The sequence below is a fragment of the Falco cherrug genome, chromosome 8 (genome assembly GCF_023634085.1).
Source record: "Falco cherrug isolate bFalChe1 chromosome 8, bFalChe1.pri, whole genome shotgun sequence".
NCBI classification, from domain to species: Eukaryota; Metazoa; Chordata; class Aves; order Falconiformes; family Falconidae; genus Falco; species Falco cherrug.
The window spans coordinates 5,786,608-5,804,760 of record NC_073704.1 but is presented as its reverse complement, the minus strand read 5'-3'; the positions used below and the strand labels follow the sequence as shown (position 1 = coordinate 5,804,760).

The 18,153-nt window shown below is 39.5% G+C and overlaps 1 protein-coding gene across 15 annotated transcripts in view; it reads left to right on the top strand.

Annotated features, from left to right (window-relative positions):
* The window catches only part of PCNT (pericentrin), a 91,664-nt gene that overhangs the window by 43,428 nt on the left and 30,083 nt on the right, over positions 1-18,153 (top strand). For 10 of the 15 annotated variants that reach the window (XM_055717569.1, XM_055717560.1, XM_055717558.1 and 7 more), the window contains 9 exons: positions 398-541; positions 8,711-8,940; positions 9,385-9,504; positions 10,067-10,087; positions 12,740-12,967; positions 13,354-13,524; positions 14,929-15,081; positions 15,674-15,844; positions 16,112-17,233. In XM_055717569.1, coding sequence (XP_055573544.1) covers positions 398-541; positions 8,711-8,940; positions 9,385-9,504; positions 10,067-10,087; positions 12,740-12,967; positions 13,354-13,524; positions 14,929-15,081; positions 15,674-15,844; positions 16,112-17,233 — 2,360 coding nt within the window. The remainder of the gene's footprint in view (positions 1-397; positions 542-8,710; positions 8,941-9,384; positions 9,505-10,066; positions 10,088-12,739; positions 12,968-13,353; positions 13,525-14,928; positions 15,082-15,673; positions 15,845-16,111; positions 17,234-18,153) is intronic. The other 5 variants (XM_055717571.1, XM_055717570.1, XM_055717559.1 and 2 more) reach the window with 3 other exon arrangements.

The following is an 18,153-nucleotide window of genomic DNA, read 5'->3' as shown; positions in this document are numbered from 1 at the left end:
TCTTGTGCTCTGAATCTAAATTTGACCTTACTTTCTGGAGAATCTGTTTCTTTGAACCTCTGCCCCCAGCGGAGGATGTGTCAGGCTGTCCTGTGTTGTGAGGTGATCCCAGGTCATCAAGGCTTACCAATCCCCATATATATTCTACATGTTTGGAGACATTTTGTGACATGGCAGCCTCGTAACATCTGTTGGAATACATTAACTGGTACATTTTATTCCTTCAAATACTTCCAAAAGCCTAGCTACAGTGCAAATTTAAGTCACCTTGCGCTGCTTCCTTTCTATATTGTCTTCCACTGTTTACAAAAAATTGTTTACTCATGTTTTCAAGCTGCTTTTTTCCAACAGGTGAGTTTCTCTGTTGCTTTATTTGCATTCTGACTTGGGATTTTAGGCATTATTGAAGGCTATGTTGCAGAAAAAGCTGCACTGGAAGAGGCATTGAATCTGAAAGAAGAATCTGAACGTCGCCTTGTTGTGGAGCTGGAGAATATGCGTGAACGCTTCCAGGAGCTAACCCAGGAGCAAGCAATTATTGGTGAGGAGTGGATGTGATGCTGTTAATGGAAGACAAAATTGTCTCCAGTCAGGGAACACTGCAGCATTTCTGTAATGTATCAGTCTGTGGTTTTATGACTTAGTGAGACTTAGTTTTATGACTCAGTCTGATACAGAGGTTAGCAGGGTCTTCCTTTAAAAGCAGAAAATAAAATAAAGCAGCTGGTTCTTTGCTTTGGCAGTAGCCCTGTTAGTGAAACCTATTGTTTTAGTCTTAATGGCAAGTGTCTCAGAAAATGAAGCTTGTATTAACTACAGGTAGTTAGTTGCAACAAATTAACACCTAATTAATAAGTGAAATGCTGGTTATTTGATGCTACAGTCAGAGAAGAGTTGGAGCTTCAAGGCTTTCCACTGCTTCCAGGACTAAGGAGATAGCTTAATAATGATGGAAGAAATGAAATACTCCTGGGAGATAATTTGTATTATGAAAAAATTGTGCTGATGAAGTATACTTTGTTTCATACATAAGCTTTTCCCCTGCTCCCCAGCCTTGTTCTGTCAAAACACATGCACGTGATCAGTAAGGGTGACCGTGGGAAGATTTTAATGATCAAGCTCAAAGTCTGTTTAGGTTTTTAAAGGAAAGTATATGGGTTGAAAAAGCTGAATGAAATAGTGTTGGAGAAGATAAAGTGAGGCCCGTATCTTTTATGTGAAGGGTGACTCACTGCTAGGCACAGCCAGCCACTGAAATACCAAATCAAACTCGGATAAGTAGATCGAAATAAGAAATCTACACAACTCCTTCCTTCACACCATCACTCCCTCAGCCCCACAGAGTATGTGACTATGATGCAAGTTAGCTACAAGGAGCTCCTGTAGGGAACAGGGGAGATGGGGAGCGGGTAGGGAGGGATATTACAGGGTGTGGGGAACTTCAACATCCTGGATGGAGTCTAGTAACACTCAGTGAGTGGAAGTTGGTGCTGTGATAACTCACACTGCAAATGAAGGAGCATGCATTTTAGCAGTGACAGCAGTGATTTAATTAAGATCCCGAAGAATCGCAGTAATATAGCTGGCTTACATGTAAGATACTTCTTGCATTCACAAAAGAAAATTCAGAGATGTTATGTGACTTGCACTACACAGGAACTCTAGATTAGGTTATGCTGGTTCTTACTAATGAATCTGTGAATCATTTAAATAGCATTATATAGCTTTAACTTCTTGAATTTGCAGCCTTTATGACGTTGTAGTACTTCTGTAAGTGAATTTCGCTGTATTGTCTTGAGTAGAAATTTTATCATTTGGGATTACTGCCTTTCCATTTCTGCTAATGCCAACTTTACAGTGCCCTCAGCTATGTCACCACAGTGCCACCTTCAACTACGTTTCCTTTACTGCCTGAGCAGACTATGTGACAGGTAGTTGTACATAGTGCATGCTTAGGTCAGAAATGAAGACGGCAGGAAAGAATTTTCTAGTGAATTTCTCCATTGTCAGTAGTAGAGGAATGTAAAGAATCTAGGTTTCAGGGTATAGACCTAAGTGTTACAGGAGGGATGTGTCTGACTGGACACTGTCTGTACGTTGCAATTATCTGTCCTCTTCTCAGGAGCCTCTGTTGTAGACTCCTGCCTTTCAGCCCTACTGTATCATTCCTCTGTAACTCTTGCCTGCCTCTCTTCTCTACCCCATCTCATCTTCTCTTCACCTTGCTGCTCTTCACCTCTCTTCTGAATCTTGACGCTACCACTGTCCTGCTCTTGTGGACCACCATCCTTCCATGTTCTTCCTTTTGGCTCTGCACTGGGCCTTTCAAATACAGTGCAATCAAAATGCTTATGTTCTACGTAGAATCGTAGAATGGTTTGGGTTGGAAGGAACCTTTAAAGGTCACCTAGTCCAACCCTCCTGCAGTGAGCAGGGACATTTTCAAGTGGAACAGAATACAGTATTTTCAGTTGGAAAGGAGCTACAACAATTGTCTACTCTAGCTGCCTGACAACTCTTGGTCAGTCCTGAAGTTAAAGCACGTTATTAAGGGCGTTGTCCAAATGTCTCTTAAACACTGACAGGCTTGGGGCATTGACCACCTCTCTAGGAAACCTCTTCTAGGTTTTCACTGCCCTCTCAGTAAAGAATCCTTCCTAATGTCCAGTCTGAATCTCCCCTGGTGCAGCTGTGAACCATTCCCACATGTCCTATCACCAGATACTATGCAAAAGAAACCAGCGTCTCCCTCTCTGTGTCCCCTCCTCAGGCAGCTGTGGAGAGCAGTGAGGTAGCTCCTCAGCCTCCTTTGCTCCAAACTAGACAAATCCAGAGTCCTCAGATGTTCCTCATACCACATGCCTTCCAGCCCTTTCACCAGCAACTAGATCAGGTTGGTCAGAGCCCGTCCAACCTGACCTTGAATGTTTCCAGGGATGGGGCGTCTACCACTTCTCTGTGCGACCTGTGCTAGTGTCTCACCACCCTCATCATAACAAATGCCTTCCTTATACCTAGTCTGAATCTACTCTCTTTAGTTTAAAGCCATTACCCCTTGTCCTATCGCTACTGGCCCTATTAAAAAGTATAGTATGCATTTGTTAGTGTTAAGTTGTGTCTGTCTCTGACCTCTCATAATGGCATCTTAATAATAACTTCCTATTGCCTTAACAGAAAATTGGTTAGTGGTCTCTTGCAGATTGTGCTGGCTTACAGAGCCCACACTCATTTGCCCCAGTAAGTAGAGGAAGAGGAGGTGGGTGAAGACCTCTCTCCCTCAGGGGAGAGACAGGAGAACATAAACAGATCTGGGGGCTGTAACTGAAACTAAATGCATGTTGTGCTTGCTTTACAACAGTGATTATGTCATTGAGCAATGTCCCACAGGAAACACAAAATCATTCTGTGATATTGTTGAACACAAGTACATCTGTGTGTCGTGGAAATGTATGACAGATTAGAGAGTCTGTAAGTCTGTGCCAGTGAGTCCTGCTGGACTGTATCCTGTCTTGAGTCTCCTGCCAGGAAATAAAAGTGGGGTCTGAGGCAGTAATTATTCTATCTGTCTATGGGGAAAATTGCAAAAAGAGAATATTGATTGTCTTAGAAAATGCATAAATGACTAGCCAAGAATGTTGCAACAAACGTGTATGGTTATAATGTAAAACCATTTCTGTAGTAGTTCCAGTCCAATTACAGGCATGGATCAACACATGTCATCAGGAGCTTTGAGTGATAATACAGATGAAATGCATTTTTGCCAAATGAAAGGTAGGAACTATCTGTATTATATATGAATTTTTAGTGATTTAGAAGATGGAATGGATCACAATGTCCCGTTCTTGTTTTGTACATGTCTGTGTGTTTTGATTTCTAGGAACACCTATTGCTAATGTAGCACAAAAAGAAGGTTCAGGTTTGTAATGATGTGTGGTTTTTTTCTGGTTTGTGTTGCTATAACACTGAGTGAATGAAATGGTAGTTTTAATTTTATTTTAACAAAGAGGAATAGTACTTCATAAATAGGCCAAACAAATTACTGGGATTATGAATATCCTGGCAAAAAAAAGTTATGACTTCTGTGATGCATCAGAAAACAACTAAAACTAAGAACATTCAATTTGCTGATCAAAGTATTTAAGGGAAAAAAAGTTTTGCTGTCATTAGGCTTAAAGTGCTTTGTGCCATTATCTTGATGTTTGCCAACTTCATTTTCCTTTTGAGAGGATGGAGTAGGTTGTAGCTTTGAACTTCTAATGCTACGCAGTGGGCTGCAAAATTATTAAATTAATTTAAAGGGGGGAAAAATATTTGAAATGATGTGAAAGGGTGAGCTAAAAAACATACACCAGGAACTGAAGGAAGTCTAAGGGAGACTAGAGAAATGCAATTGAACGGATAGGTAGATGAGAAAAAAGAAGAGAGCAGAATGGTAAGGAAGGCCTGTTATGGGAAGAAAGACAAAGCCAAAAACAAGCAAGAAGAATCAGTATAATTTTATACTGTCTGATGCTGAAGTTGAAAGTTTGAAATGCCAAATTGAAAGAGACATTCTTACCCCTCCTAAACCAAAGCATAGTTAACTCCTGAGTAGCTAACATTTAGATGTGATAAATTCATAGCTGCCGTGATGATGATTATGTACTCAAAATATAATTCCTTCATGTTTTTAGATTAATTTTATTTGTATGCACATCTATATTTGTAAATGTGTTCTCTTGCATATTCACTGCCTCTTGTTTCTAGACTTTTTCTTTTCCCCTAGAGGGTGTGAGGTGGGTAAACAAAGTCCCTCAGGTGAATAAAAAAAGAATTGTCTAGGTAAATTCCTGTTAGAGTTAAAAAGCTGTACTGGGTTGTCTTGTCCATTACTATGTCTTTATTCCTTCTGTCCATTCAGATCTCCCTCAAACACTATTTTTATTTATCGTACTTTTGGTAACCACCTCACTGTCCTGAAATTTGGTGCTGCTGGCTCAGTGAGAGGGAATGTCTAACCTAGCTGGTTGGAGTGCATTTGAGGATTGGCGTTCTCCCAGTAGCTGCAGGCCCGCTCTTGCCAGCAGCTCATTAGAACTTGAACAGTTTGCATTTGCTGCAAGTGCTAAGCCCTGAAATTCATCCCCTTTCTCCCATCCCAGCCATCAGTAGTACTCTTCCTCTGGCTTGGAGTTGTTTGTAGTATGTGGAAAATATAATAAATAGAAGTCATATTGTTTGGAGTTGATTGACATGGCTTCTTCCTTGAAAAGCTGATGCTTCCTCCCCTTTTTGATGTGGAGCACTAATGTGAGTAGAATGGCCTTGCTAATAAAATGCACTTAGAATGGAGCTTGGCATTTGCTAATGATGGTTTTGGGAGTGGGGAGGAGTGTGCTGGGGCTTTACTGAAGTGGAATTGCATGATCTCAGTTAGCATTAATAAAATAGCAGGCTTGTCCCTACAAAGAAACAAACCTGTGATTGATGTTCTATTAATGTTGCTTGAAATGATATTTATACACTTGGGGAACATGTGCTTTAAAAAAAAAAAATCATTGTTCAAGCAAACTTACACTTATTTGAACTTGCCGAAATTTGATACCTGCTTTCCATGAAACATTTTCAATTCTATGTAAAATCTGTTAGCCTAATTGCTTTTTTTCATTAACTTACGTTTCTGTCTGAGGAGGTGACGCTTTAGTTTAGTTTTAGCTAATTGGTATTTTGTTCGTCAGAAAAGAATAGTGTTCCTTTTGAAGCTTAAAAAGCAGCCTTCAACTTGTTAATGACCATGTTTCTTAGGATATAGAAGGAAAAATTTCTGTGCTTGTTTTCACAAAAGTCGGCTCTTTTCACAGAGGGCCACTCTACACGTGTGCCCTTCCCATGGGTGCACGTTGATCTGTACACGCTATACCTGCCCTTCTCTGCATACCGTGTGTAAGCGACCAGAACGTTATTTTATTCCCACCTCCTGCCTGCCAAAACACAGTGCTTGGTAAAAGAGATCCTCTGTGGTGCAGCTACGGCTGGGGGTCGGTCTCCTATCAGAAGTCAGGCTGGTGCTGGCTTTCTTCTGGGCTGTGTTTCAGCCTCGGATAACTTGCTGCGTTGCACCTCAGGCTGGCAGTTGGCTATTACAGCTCCAGGTGGGTTGTGAGAGAAATTCCTTCGTGGGAGGCTCTTCACGGACCATTCTGCCAGAACCTCAGTGACATCCGTGACTCAGTGAGCACTTGATGAGGAAACTTGAAGCTTTGTGTATGTGATTATTTAGCACAGTGCTAGGATGTGGCACAGAGATTGCACAGCTGTTATTATGTAGGCATCTGAGAGAGCGGTCTTGGTAACTGTTTAGTTTGCAAGATTAGTGCCTGGGGTACAATGTAGTTGAAATGTAGATGTCTACTCAAAGGTAGAAAGTACTACGAGAACTAGAGCTTTTTGAGATACTGTAGTCTGTGTGTAGATCTCCAGCAAGTTCTTCAAAGTCCTCTATTAATCCTGTGATTTGTATTTACTATTTGCAAACTTAAAATGGCAAGAGAAGCCTGGTGCCAGTGTACCTGTGTGTAAGGGAGGGGAAGGCTTTTAACATGTTGTCTAGTGTGACTATGAAACAAAATGGTTTTTTCCTTCAGCTGGTGTGTGTCGTGCTCTCATATTGACAATGTACATGAATTCTTCGTGATGCGTAACATACAAGTGCCCAATAAGCAATTTTGTGTTCATTTCAGTTGGTTTCAAAAGCTACCATGGGTGCCTAGTATATGGCTAAAGATTCTGGTACTATTCCATATCGGCTAAGTTTTCTTTTGCTCCATTAACCTCGTAGTTTTATCTTGTGTATTTTAATATTGCCTTAATGTAGGGGAAGCCTAGCTGCTGCAGTAAGAGACCAGGGTGACTAACCCATGGAATCACAGGCTTGCTGTAGTCCTCGAGAGCTTGTTTTGTCCATATCTTTGTCTCAAAAGAGAATCTACTTATTTCTCTTTGTCCAGCCTCTTTAATTTCCAGAGACAGAGACTTCCTAGTCCCTGTACGTTCTGTTTAGCGATCCTTGCTGTGGTGACGTTTTCCTCAATGCCTACTGTAAATGCTGTTGCATCGTTCTAAGCTTGTGATGCTTATTCTCTTAAGCATGAACATAGAAATGTTTGTGTTTCTTGGCATATTTTAAAGTGTCTAGAAAAGTAATTAAATACCTGTAGATAGTGGAGCACTAGAAAAGATGTTGTAAGGAGGCTGTGGCGTCACCTTTTGTTTTTGAAGGTTTGTAACAGCAGCTTAAAATGGTGTTAGGTCAGAAATCATGTGGATTTTGTTGATCATGCTTGGAAAAGGGAATTGTCCCGTTCTGGGAACTGGGCTGGATGACCAGTTAAGGTCCTTGTTGGAATCGTAGCCTCTTACCTTTTTCTCTATGACTGAAAACATTTAAGATGAATAATGGGACATTTGAAAAATAAAATAATGAGCTCTTGTAGGACCTTGCTTTAAATACTAAATAGCCAGATTTCTGTTTTCATGTTCAGGTTACTTGGCTTTATCCACGTTAAAATAGCTTTGCTCTGAGTGCACTCACAGTAGAGTCTCTGTGTGGGTCTCCTAAACGGTGTATTCGGTGCATCCAACTGATTGAAATTGCAGTTTGTAAGTATAAATTAGCTCTTGATAACTTAAATAATCTTGAGCTATGCATGTTTTCGTATTTGTGGTATTTCTTTTTCAGTCTGTATATGGCAGATATGTGCCATCTTTTCCCCAGGTGTGTGTTCCCTTTGTAGCCTCAGAACTAGAGTCATTCTCTGTAAGCGTGATTTTTCTCTGGGTTTTAATCCCCACTCAGATTCAGAGATAAATATTAACTTTGCTTTCTCATAGCAGCTAGCTTTAGGGTAGGGCTGGGCACCAGTGGCCGCTGAAAAGCTGCACTGGCTGCTAACTCAACGTAGTAGGCGTCAGCAGCAGTATTCATTGTGGCACGAGGAGTAATTGAGAGGCTGATGTGAGACTGGATGTTGGAGGGCTAAGGAAGAATCTCATCATGGTAGTTTGGAGAAATGGAGAATTCTGTGTCGGATTGCTTGATTAGGAGGAGATTTGAAGTAGGATGGGAATTTGGGATGGAAGGGGTGGCAAAGAATTAGGATAGAATAGTGAAGGATGGGGCAGTTGGAAGGACGGGTATGAGAGATTAGGTGGCTAACAGTGGGGTGTGGGGCTTAAACTAGGGATGGAGCACATTTGGAATGGAATGAACTTGGAGGATTGAAGATCTGGTGTGGTTTGGAAAGAGCCTCTGGGACAGGAAGAGTGTGGAACCAGGGTTGAGAGGGCAGGGATCTAGGGAGGGAATTTGAAGAACTCCTGGTCAAGTGAGATGAGGCTGTCTGGAATTGTGAGGTCTCCAGGGGTGAAGGTGAAAGCTTTCTATGTGCCCAGAATATCTCCATCCAGGATTCACTTTGGGGGTGGAGAACAGATGCTCATGTCCTCCTTGACTACGTTCTACAGTAGTCTTATCAGAGATGGCTTTCAGAGACACAATGGGCAGTCAAGTATCAGACTTGCTTTTGTGTCTCTTAAGAGGCCATCTCAGGAGACTTTTTTTTTTCCTTTGGTTTTGATGCTATTCCAAAGTACCTGAATTTAATCTCAACCTCTATTTGATTTTTGTACCCTGCACTGACAACTTAGTTGTTATTTTTGTGTTCTTATTCAGGTCTACTCAAGGAAGTAGAATTTTTAGCAAAGGAGAAGTTAGAGCTTCAGTGTCAGGCAGAAAAGGACCATTCCAACTTACGCTCTCAAATGAAAGTTTTGGAGGTGGAACTGGAAGAACAGCTGCATAGTAACCAAGACCTGGCTACGCAGTTATTGGAGGTTGCTGAATTAAAGCAGCAGATTCAAGTTCTTGAAAAACAGCTCAAAAACCAGCGGCAATTCATGGATGTAAGTAAGCTTGGTACCACATTTCCGTGGTTTTTGAGGTGATAAATATCCCTCCTAGTTTGTGACTGAGATGTGAAAGATGATTCCTATAATGGGGTATGGTCTGTTTTGTTTGAAATTAAGACCTTGATATTTCAGTGTTGTAAAAGAAAAAAAAAAAGTTTTTAAATTCCCTTTCTGTAGTATTACAGGATATTTTTTCCTTTCTATTAATTGCTAATTATAGTTTGTATGTACATTAGAGTCAAAAAGGTGTTGTGTTTTCTTTCTTTCCCTGTAATTTTAACTATGCTTTCAGGACTACTAAAAGATCTTAATTATTTTTAAGTGATCATAGTTTCTTCACCACAAAAAACAAAACCCAAGTTTTTATTGTATTCAATACTTTAATGAAATGCAAAGTTTCTTAAAGAAGATTTTCATTATCTTTCATTGGGTTTATAGGAGCAAGCTATTGAAAGGGAACATGAACGTGATGATTTTCAGCAGGAAATTCAGAAACTGGAAGAACAATTAAAACTTTCAGCAAAATCACAGACTTCAGGAGAGCCCAGAGAATATAGGGTGAGTAAAATCAAACTTAACGGCCAAAGGAGTTCATTTACTACAATTAAATATGAAAACCTGTATTGTCTTGGGGGACTGGCTCTTGAGAGACACTTCCCCCCCCCCTCCCCTTTTTTTTTATTTTTTTTTTTCTTCTGTTGTCACTCAGATTGCAGTTTTTCCCCTAGCTGACTAGACTACATTTAGGCAGTGGGAGTGAACTTAGAATATTTCTTTTCCATCTCCATAAGAAATAGTGTATGTGCATTACAAAGAAGTTTCACAGCCTACGAGTCTGGTTTAAATTCGTCGAGGAGGACAACAATACAGGCACTCCGCTCTACAGAGCACACCTGAGGGATGATTTCTGGGTTGTAAATGTGTTTGTTTTTTCCAGTTCTAGCCGTTATAATACAAAAAATGTTCTTTGTCTGCATGCCTTGTCCTATTTAAGTTTGTAAGTCAGTCCTTTTTTTCACATGTTCATTTGCTTGATGCTTGGTTTCAAATATTAACTATTGGTTTTTTATTTTTGTGGTTCCCCCCCCCCCCCCCCCCCCCCTCCATGAACATTATACAGAACTATGAATTGATTCTACAGGTATGGAAAACAGCATGAACATCTCTGTTTTCTTTCCTTTTCCTTTCAATCCCTTCTATTAATTAGATCTGCTTTGGCTTTTTTCTTGTTCTTGGTATGTCAAGACTGCTTGAACTTGCTTGAAGATAAGGATACATGTTTTAGGGTGGCAGAATTCTTGCAGGGAGTGAAGAACTGCTTTACATTTAATTCCCTGTACATAAGTGTTTCATTCTACTGTCTGATTGTTCAGGTGTGTTACAGGCATTACTTACTGTAAAAAAAAGTTTTTTGGCATGAAAGGAAAAGTTCAGGTTTGGAGTATGAAACAGAGATAATGGAAGTAGGAAGATACACTGTGCCTTAGCCTCCAGCTTTTGTTTGTGGCCCTGCTCTTAATGGAACTTCAGTATTTGTACTACTTAATGTCATTTTCATCTCTTCATTTATGTACAGTTTATGAAGTTGGCTTCTCTAACACAGAGGTACATGGTCTGGTAGGAACAACTGAATCTTTGATAGCGTGAATTTTGCATGCTGGTGGGCACCTTGCCCTCTGTAACCTCTGATAGGACTTCATTAGGCTTCTTAAGAAGTAGAGTGATTACATATCATTCTGCATCTGTCTTGGCTTCTCATTTGTATGAATACCATTATCAGACATTAAGGTTTTCTGAGTACATCATACACGTAGCCTATGTGTTACACTGTGGCAAAGCTTTTTGTTTTGAAGGCCACATGACTTGTTGAAGATCTGTTTGTACCCAGAAGGTACACCTCTGTGGCAGTCTTGGGCATACAGGATCATAAAGGATGTATGTCAGGTTACTCAAAATATGTCAAAGTGCTTTTTATCCGAGATGTTAGGTGGTTGACAGTTACTAGTGAGCTTGTGGCTTAGTAAAGAGGAATATCTGAAAACGTTAAGATTACTGCTGTAACTTTGCAGCCCCTCTCTGAAAGGATTAAAACTTAATCGGAGAAAGGCACACAAGGAAGGTAACTAATCAAGTGACATTTCTGGGTAGGGTGAGATATGCATGCAATCTGTGCCAAAATAAAATGTCAGTATTTAGACAGTTCTTGTACAGTTGTTTAATGCAGCTGTAACATTGGTAACTGTTAAACTCTGAGACAAGTCAGTTCAGGTGAACTTCTAATTTCTGCACGTAGGAGTTAGGTGAAGTTCATAGCTGTTCTTTCTGCTGTACTCTAGGCTCAAGGTATATGAGAGTGGGTTTATTTTGTGAAAAGAGTGCTGACTGGTACTGGGAGCTACTATCTTGAGAGTATGCCACAACGGTTGAAGGTTGTGAAAGTGTTTTCTTAGCTACAGGACTGCAGCACCAGCTTTCTAGCAATGTGGTGTTAAAAAACCCCATGCTTTTCATGTATATAGTGTTACAGTTTCTGGGATTCTGATGCCAAAATTTTATAGCATTAGAAAGTGTTAAACTTCTAAAAGATTTTTCTGTACTGAGAGGATTTACTCTAAGGCCTGTGTTATGCTTAAACAATTAATTGCTGATGAGATAAGAAAGGAGTAAGATAAGTACAGAATTAAGGAAATGTATATGTGCCTGTAAGCAGTTGAAAATTTAATGTTAAATCAATTTTGATTTTCTTAACTAGTCTGTGACACTCTCCATGCTTATTAATTTCACCACATTAACTATTCTGTATTTTACTAAATCAGAAAAACTGTCTAGTAATAGCTGTACAATACTTTGAAGATATAAATTCTATATTAATAAAAAGACTTTTTATTTTATAATACTGAAGTGGAATTTGCATAAATTCAGACACTTACCGGGGAGCAAAGCATTTATTTTGTAAAATCTCATTTTCCTTGCTCATCGGTATTGACTAAATTATTTCTGCTTTAGAAAGGTTCCAGTTGCTTTCCTATCTGAGCTTGCTTTCAATGTGCTTAATGACTTTATGCCTTCTGATGTAGTCAGTCTGTCACACTCTGTTCTCTCCTGCCTCAGTTAAGCGCCTAGCCTTGCCTTCACTTTAATTACTGGGATGAATGAGTGACGGTTTTCCTGCAGCTTTGTGCATGATTGGATCTGAGCAAGCTCAAACGCAGAATTGTTATCGTTTTCATATTTAAGCAATGTTAGGAAAACAAGTACCTGTTCTATGTTGACTACTGCGAATCTCTCTGATTTGCAGACATTTAATATGTTAATGTTGCATATTTATAATTTAATTCTTGTTACCTTCCTTCAAACTGAAATTCCTTGAAGTAGCAGAAGAGGGTTCTGAGGTTACAGAAATACCTCATATGCTATTAGCAGTAATTTGTGTAATCTTGGGATTTTTTTAATCTTAAGCAAACAAACCCCAAAACCCTACACACCACAAGGTCCCTTTTGATGACTGCTGGGCCTTGCGAGTGTGCCTTCATCCAATACTTATTAGTGAGAATACTGCAAATATCAAGAGTAATCAAATGTGTATTTAAGAGCTGCTGCATGTGAAAAACAAGAATTCAGAAAGTTACTTTTTCATCCTTTCTGTCCAGATTTCGTTTTACTTTCACCTGGGATTTTAGCACTAGTTTAGTCCATAGTAGAACTCTGCCTGCTTTGCCATGGAATTACTCTTGCTTCCAATGGGAAGTTTGTTTTGTTGCCTGAATATATGTATAACGTGACTTCTGTACAGGTAGAATCTTTGCAAGCAGAAATAAAAGAGAAGATGGATGATTACAATAAGCTGTTATTAGAAAAGGAGCAAAACCATGAAGAAATAACAGCTCGTGATAAAGAGATAGAAAACCTGGTGGCACGGATACAAGAACTGGAGCACAGCGGTACTGAAGCCTCAAAGACTGTACGCTGCATGGAACAACAGCTGCAAAAAATGAAGAAAGTGGAAACTGAATTAAAACAAGTAATTTTAAAATACTTATTTAAATGGGAGTGGCATTATGCAGACTGTCTTCATGGGGGATATCAGTGACTGTTAGTGGTTTTTGAGACTCTCTGGCACCTTGTGGTGAGTTGATTGTTGTATTAATGGCAGGTATCACAGCCACAGTTTTAAATGAGCTCTGGTTTTACAAACTATAAGCCTGCTTACTATAGAGACCACTTTTTGACAGTTGTCATAGTTGCATGGATCAGAGCTGCTCTTTTGCTTCTCTGGAAGTTCCTGAGAAGATACTGTTACTGAATATGAAATCTCACGATGATGAAGGATTTCGGTAGGATTGTTTCATTCAGGTTGGTATATTGACGACAATTAATTCTAACATAAAAATCAAAAATATTTTGCAGGATAAAGAGGCATTGCAACAGCAACAGTACAATAACTTGATTCAGATCTCGGCCCTACAGTCTAAATTGGATGAAGCAAGGCACAGAGTACCAGCAGATGGCAGTTCTGCCCCAGTGCTGAAGGAGCAGTTACAGGCAGAGCAAGAAGAACTTCAGATGAAAGAGAGAGAGGTAAGAGTTTTGGTGGAGTTCTGTAGGCTTTGGAGTCACTTAAATTCCCAGCTACAAATTTGCACAAAATGTTTCTGCAATTAAGTCATTCAAAACCCCAGTAACTAATGTTATAGGAAATGTGCTTTCTTACCCAGTAATCTCTGTGCTTTTGTGTAAACTAACATTCCATTTTCTTCCTTTGTTCTGTTTTGTTATCCCCCTGTCTGTCCCTCTTCCCTCCCACTGGAAACTGTCTTTGGTTGATTCACATCGACTTTGAGACTGGTTGATCAATATCTGTTATAAACTGATTTTCCTTTCCTTCCAAAGCTGAAGTGGAACGTAAGGTAGATACAGTTTTGTTTGACTTTGAGAGCAAGTGGTAATTCCTTTAAGAACAGAAAGGACAATTACCCATAATGGTGTCAGCTGACCTTTCCTATTTTGTGAGCCAGAGAATGTTGGCCGTGATTTTTTGTACCAAGTTAAGCTGAAACACAGTGTAACTGGTCACATTTAGAACATTTATTGGGTTTACATGCATGGATACATACACCACCCCACCCCCCTGCTGTATGTTGATTAATATTACATAATTATTATAGTATCTGTAATACATAAACATACAGTTCAGCATGTGCAAAGAAGAAAAACATGGGTGAACCTCCAGTTAATTGTACAACATTGTTTTAAGAGCACTAAGATAATAAAACCTAATTTCTTACAGATGGAACTTCCATGTCTCTTATGAAGGCTGACTTTAGGAGCCACTAAGCCTTTTTCATTCTCAAAACCACTATACCTTGCTACTCATTAAGGCAAGAGATGATAAAACCTGAGGGTGACAAGATCACGGTGTTTCCAAATAGCTCTTTGCTGTCAAGCTTTCAAATGGCTACAAGCGGAGAAATGTGTAGTTATTGACTGTTTCACAGGTTGAAGGAGTCAATGCCCAGAAACTATTTTTGATTGTTGTGTTACTGGGATTAGGACTGCAGGGCTAATTTCTGTCTTCTAGGAGGAGGAGAATGGTAATTATGTTAACTGCTTGTGATTACACTAGACATCAAATGCTAACATGTAATTTGACATAACAATAGGAGATATCAGTCAAGCCTTGATTGTTCAGAACAAGATTAACATATCTTTTACGAGCAGTTAGATTTTTATTTTGTTTTAACACAACATGGAAAACCACCTTTGCAGTACTTTGGTTTTGCAGCTGAGGAACTGGAACACTAGTTTCTCACTCTCCTTTTATGTCTCAAGTATTTCATTAATGCAAATTGACTAGAGAGAGTTTAAATCATAGAATTTGCTGAAGTTACTTGTTCTCAATAAATAAGCTGATGACTGAAGTTTAATCTTTTCTGCTTAAATAAGAGGACTTAATTGAAACAACTATGCATTTTCTTTTTTTAGATTGCAAGCTTGTTAGACCAACTAGAACAATATAAAGATAATTTGATCAGTAAAAACGAGGAGATATTGCAGCTGAACTTGCAGTTAGAGATGCAAAAAAACCTTAGCACTTCCAGCATCAGCCAGCTTCAGTTAGAGAATGCACACTTGAAGGTAGGTTTTCTTAGCGGTAGTGTGCACCAGCTAAAACTTCAGACCTCCTTTCTTGCGAGTTGTGATCTTCATCTCCTGATTTTATAAACAGATACTTTGTTTGTTTCTCTTGTAACAGTAATGCAATATTCCCTTGACAAGGCTAATGCTGCACATTGTAGAACAAAACCACCCCAGTACTCTAGATTCATGCTTATGGCATTGTCTTCTACAGTCATCTGATTTAAATAAAAAGCTTAGCTTTTTTCTGGCCCTGGCAGATCATGAACTACACTGTTGTCAGTCAGTAAACAGCACACAGTTTTGTGTGCATTCCTGACCTCTACACCCATAGCAAATATTGCAGGTTAGAAAACAGATTAGTTGTCAGTCTGGCAACTAGAGTGTTCATCTCTTACCTTGACAGTTGAGAAACATTGTGGCAATCTAATCCAGTGGTACAAACCCAAACAAAATAGCTGTAGTTGTGTTCTTGAGTTCTTTAACTTTACTGTAAGGAGGAGAATGTTTAAAGCTCTTAGTTCTGTTCTGCCGTAAGGCTGGGAGAGAAAGTAAGTCCTTTTTTAATGAGAGTGCTGTTTTTTCTGATCAGGAGGATCTAAAAAAACTTAATGTGAAGCAAAATCAGGACCTGAGTATTAGTGATCCCTCAGCTTTGTCATTCCCACAAGCACTGCTTAAAGAAAAGAATCAAGAAATCGATCATTTGAATGAGCAGATGAAGAGACTCCAGCAGGAGCTAGAGAATATTCAGGAGAATAAAGTAAGAGAGTATTTACTGTATGTTCATTGCTTGATTTTTTTGGGGCAAGCAGGGTGTACAGAATGTTGTTGTAAATGAAATCATTTGACCATTCTATTAGGAAAATAGAGAGTGTTCTGAGTAGCTGTCAGCTGTAGTATGCAGTTCTTCTTGCTGTTAAACGTGTGATTTAATGCCTGCATGATTCAGAGGAAGAACAGTATTTAAACTGTGCAATAGTAATTGTGCCTACATAGAGTAATATTGAGACCTTATTCTTTTGCTCAGATTGTGGAAGACCAAAAGTCTGAAATTGAAGAGCTCCGATCCCTTGTTGAGCACCTTCGTGGTGACCAAGAAAGGCTGCATAAGGACAGAGATGAAGAGGTAGAGCAACTCCATGGCGTAATTGAGAAGCTTCAGAAAGAGCTGGCACAATTTGGACCAGTATGTCATGAAGTTAGTGACACCCAGGAGGATTTCTATCAACCTGCATTTGGAAAGCCAGTGGAAAACCTTCAGAATGAGTTGAAGAAGGGACTGGTAGATTGTCAGGGTGATACTGATCCAAACAGAAGAAGTGCATTGCTACTTTCCAAATTGAAGGAACTTCAAGAGGAATTAGAGCTTGTCTCAGCTGCTAGAGAAGCTCTGCAGCAGCAACTGGAGGAAAAGGAGTTGCAGTTCAAAATGGAAGTAGACATTTTGGAGAAAAAATGCCAAAACCTACGAGAGTCATCAGAGCAGCATGTTGCAGAGCTAACCTCTCTGAGAATACAGTACAATACACTTCAGGAAGACCACAGTCTTTTCCAAACTCGTTTTGCTCAGAGAGAGGCTGAAGCAAGGGCGACTTCTTCCCGCATTCAAGAACTTGAAGATACTGTGAGAGAAAGGGAAGCAAATATTCTAGAGAAAGATATGCAAATGAAGACAATGGCAGATCAAAGAGAAGCTGACACAACTGAATTGAAGTACTTAACAAAAAAGGCAGCAGATCTTCAAACTGAGTTGGAAAAGAGAGATGTGAGCCAGGCTCAAGATGTTTATAATGTTCAACTGGAAGTTTCTAGACTCGATTTCCAGGTGCAAGCACTGAATCAGAAAGAAGTAGGTTATCAGAGAGAAATCCATGAACTGCAAGGTAGCACTGAAAAACTGAAAAATCAAATCGAGGCATATGTGAAAGAGCTTGAAGCCTTACGGTTGGAAAGAGGTGAACTTATTTCACAGTTGGAATTGTACAAGTCAAAGGAGCAATGTGATCATGAAGAGACTAACCTTCTCAAGATGTCCTGCCAGAGAAAAAGAAAAGGCGTAGACCTTAAAGAAGGAATGGAGGAATTGGAAGAACTGGAAGCAAACACTAATCAGTCATTTGCAGTACTGGCTTCCCCTACTGATAAACTGGTGATTTTTATTTTTTTTTTAACGCTATTGGTTTTTTAAATAATCTAATTCTATGTGTCATGTAAAGCCCTCTATGTTATCTTTTTCAGTGCTGTAAGAAAGGGTGAAGATGAATAATGTGGCCTAAAAACAGCTGTGGTGGGTCACTTGAAGTGTCTGTCTCTGTAGTTCCTCCAGCAGTGGTTAGAGATAGATGCCTAGGAAGACCAGTAACAATCATGTTTTGCGTAGTTACAGCCTTCATTATGGGTTAAAAAATAAATATAAGTCATTTAACATAGTAATTATCCTATTATTTCTTTAAATAAGGAGAGATGGCATTCAAGTACAATTTAAATGAGATACTTCCTAAATACAATTAGTGTAGCTTAAAGATAACAGGCAAAAGTCTAAGGAAAACCCACCATTATTACTGACTGTGTTTTAGAACAGGGGACTGCATCCTGTTGTGATTGCCGGGCTATGAAGCGAAATGGCAAAGTAATACGAAACATTCTGTAACATCATGGTAACTCTGTAAGTAGGTTTTTAACGTTAGCGGTACCTATATTAAAGCTCAGTTATTTTACCTAACTGGGAAACCCAATAATTCTGTCCACAAACAACCATTCCTACATCTAGTGCTGAAAATCCATTTTCCCTTCCCACGAAGAAGAGGCAGGTAGTACAGGATAAGCCAACCGCCTTGGATTTTTATACCCTGGTCGTACTGCCAGTCGGAACCCCCAAAGTCCACATAAGTCTGACGCCGAACTTCTCCTTTCCTATGCGCTCAGAAACTTTTTTCATATAAGCACTCTTATTAACACTTGTCTCTTCTGTAAGCCTGTCTAGTGATCTACTGGACCATGATCGTTAGATCCCTGTTAAAGAACAGAAAGTAACTGCCATAACCAAATACACTATGTACCAGTTTTGCT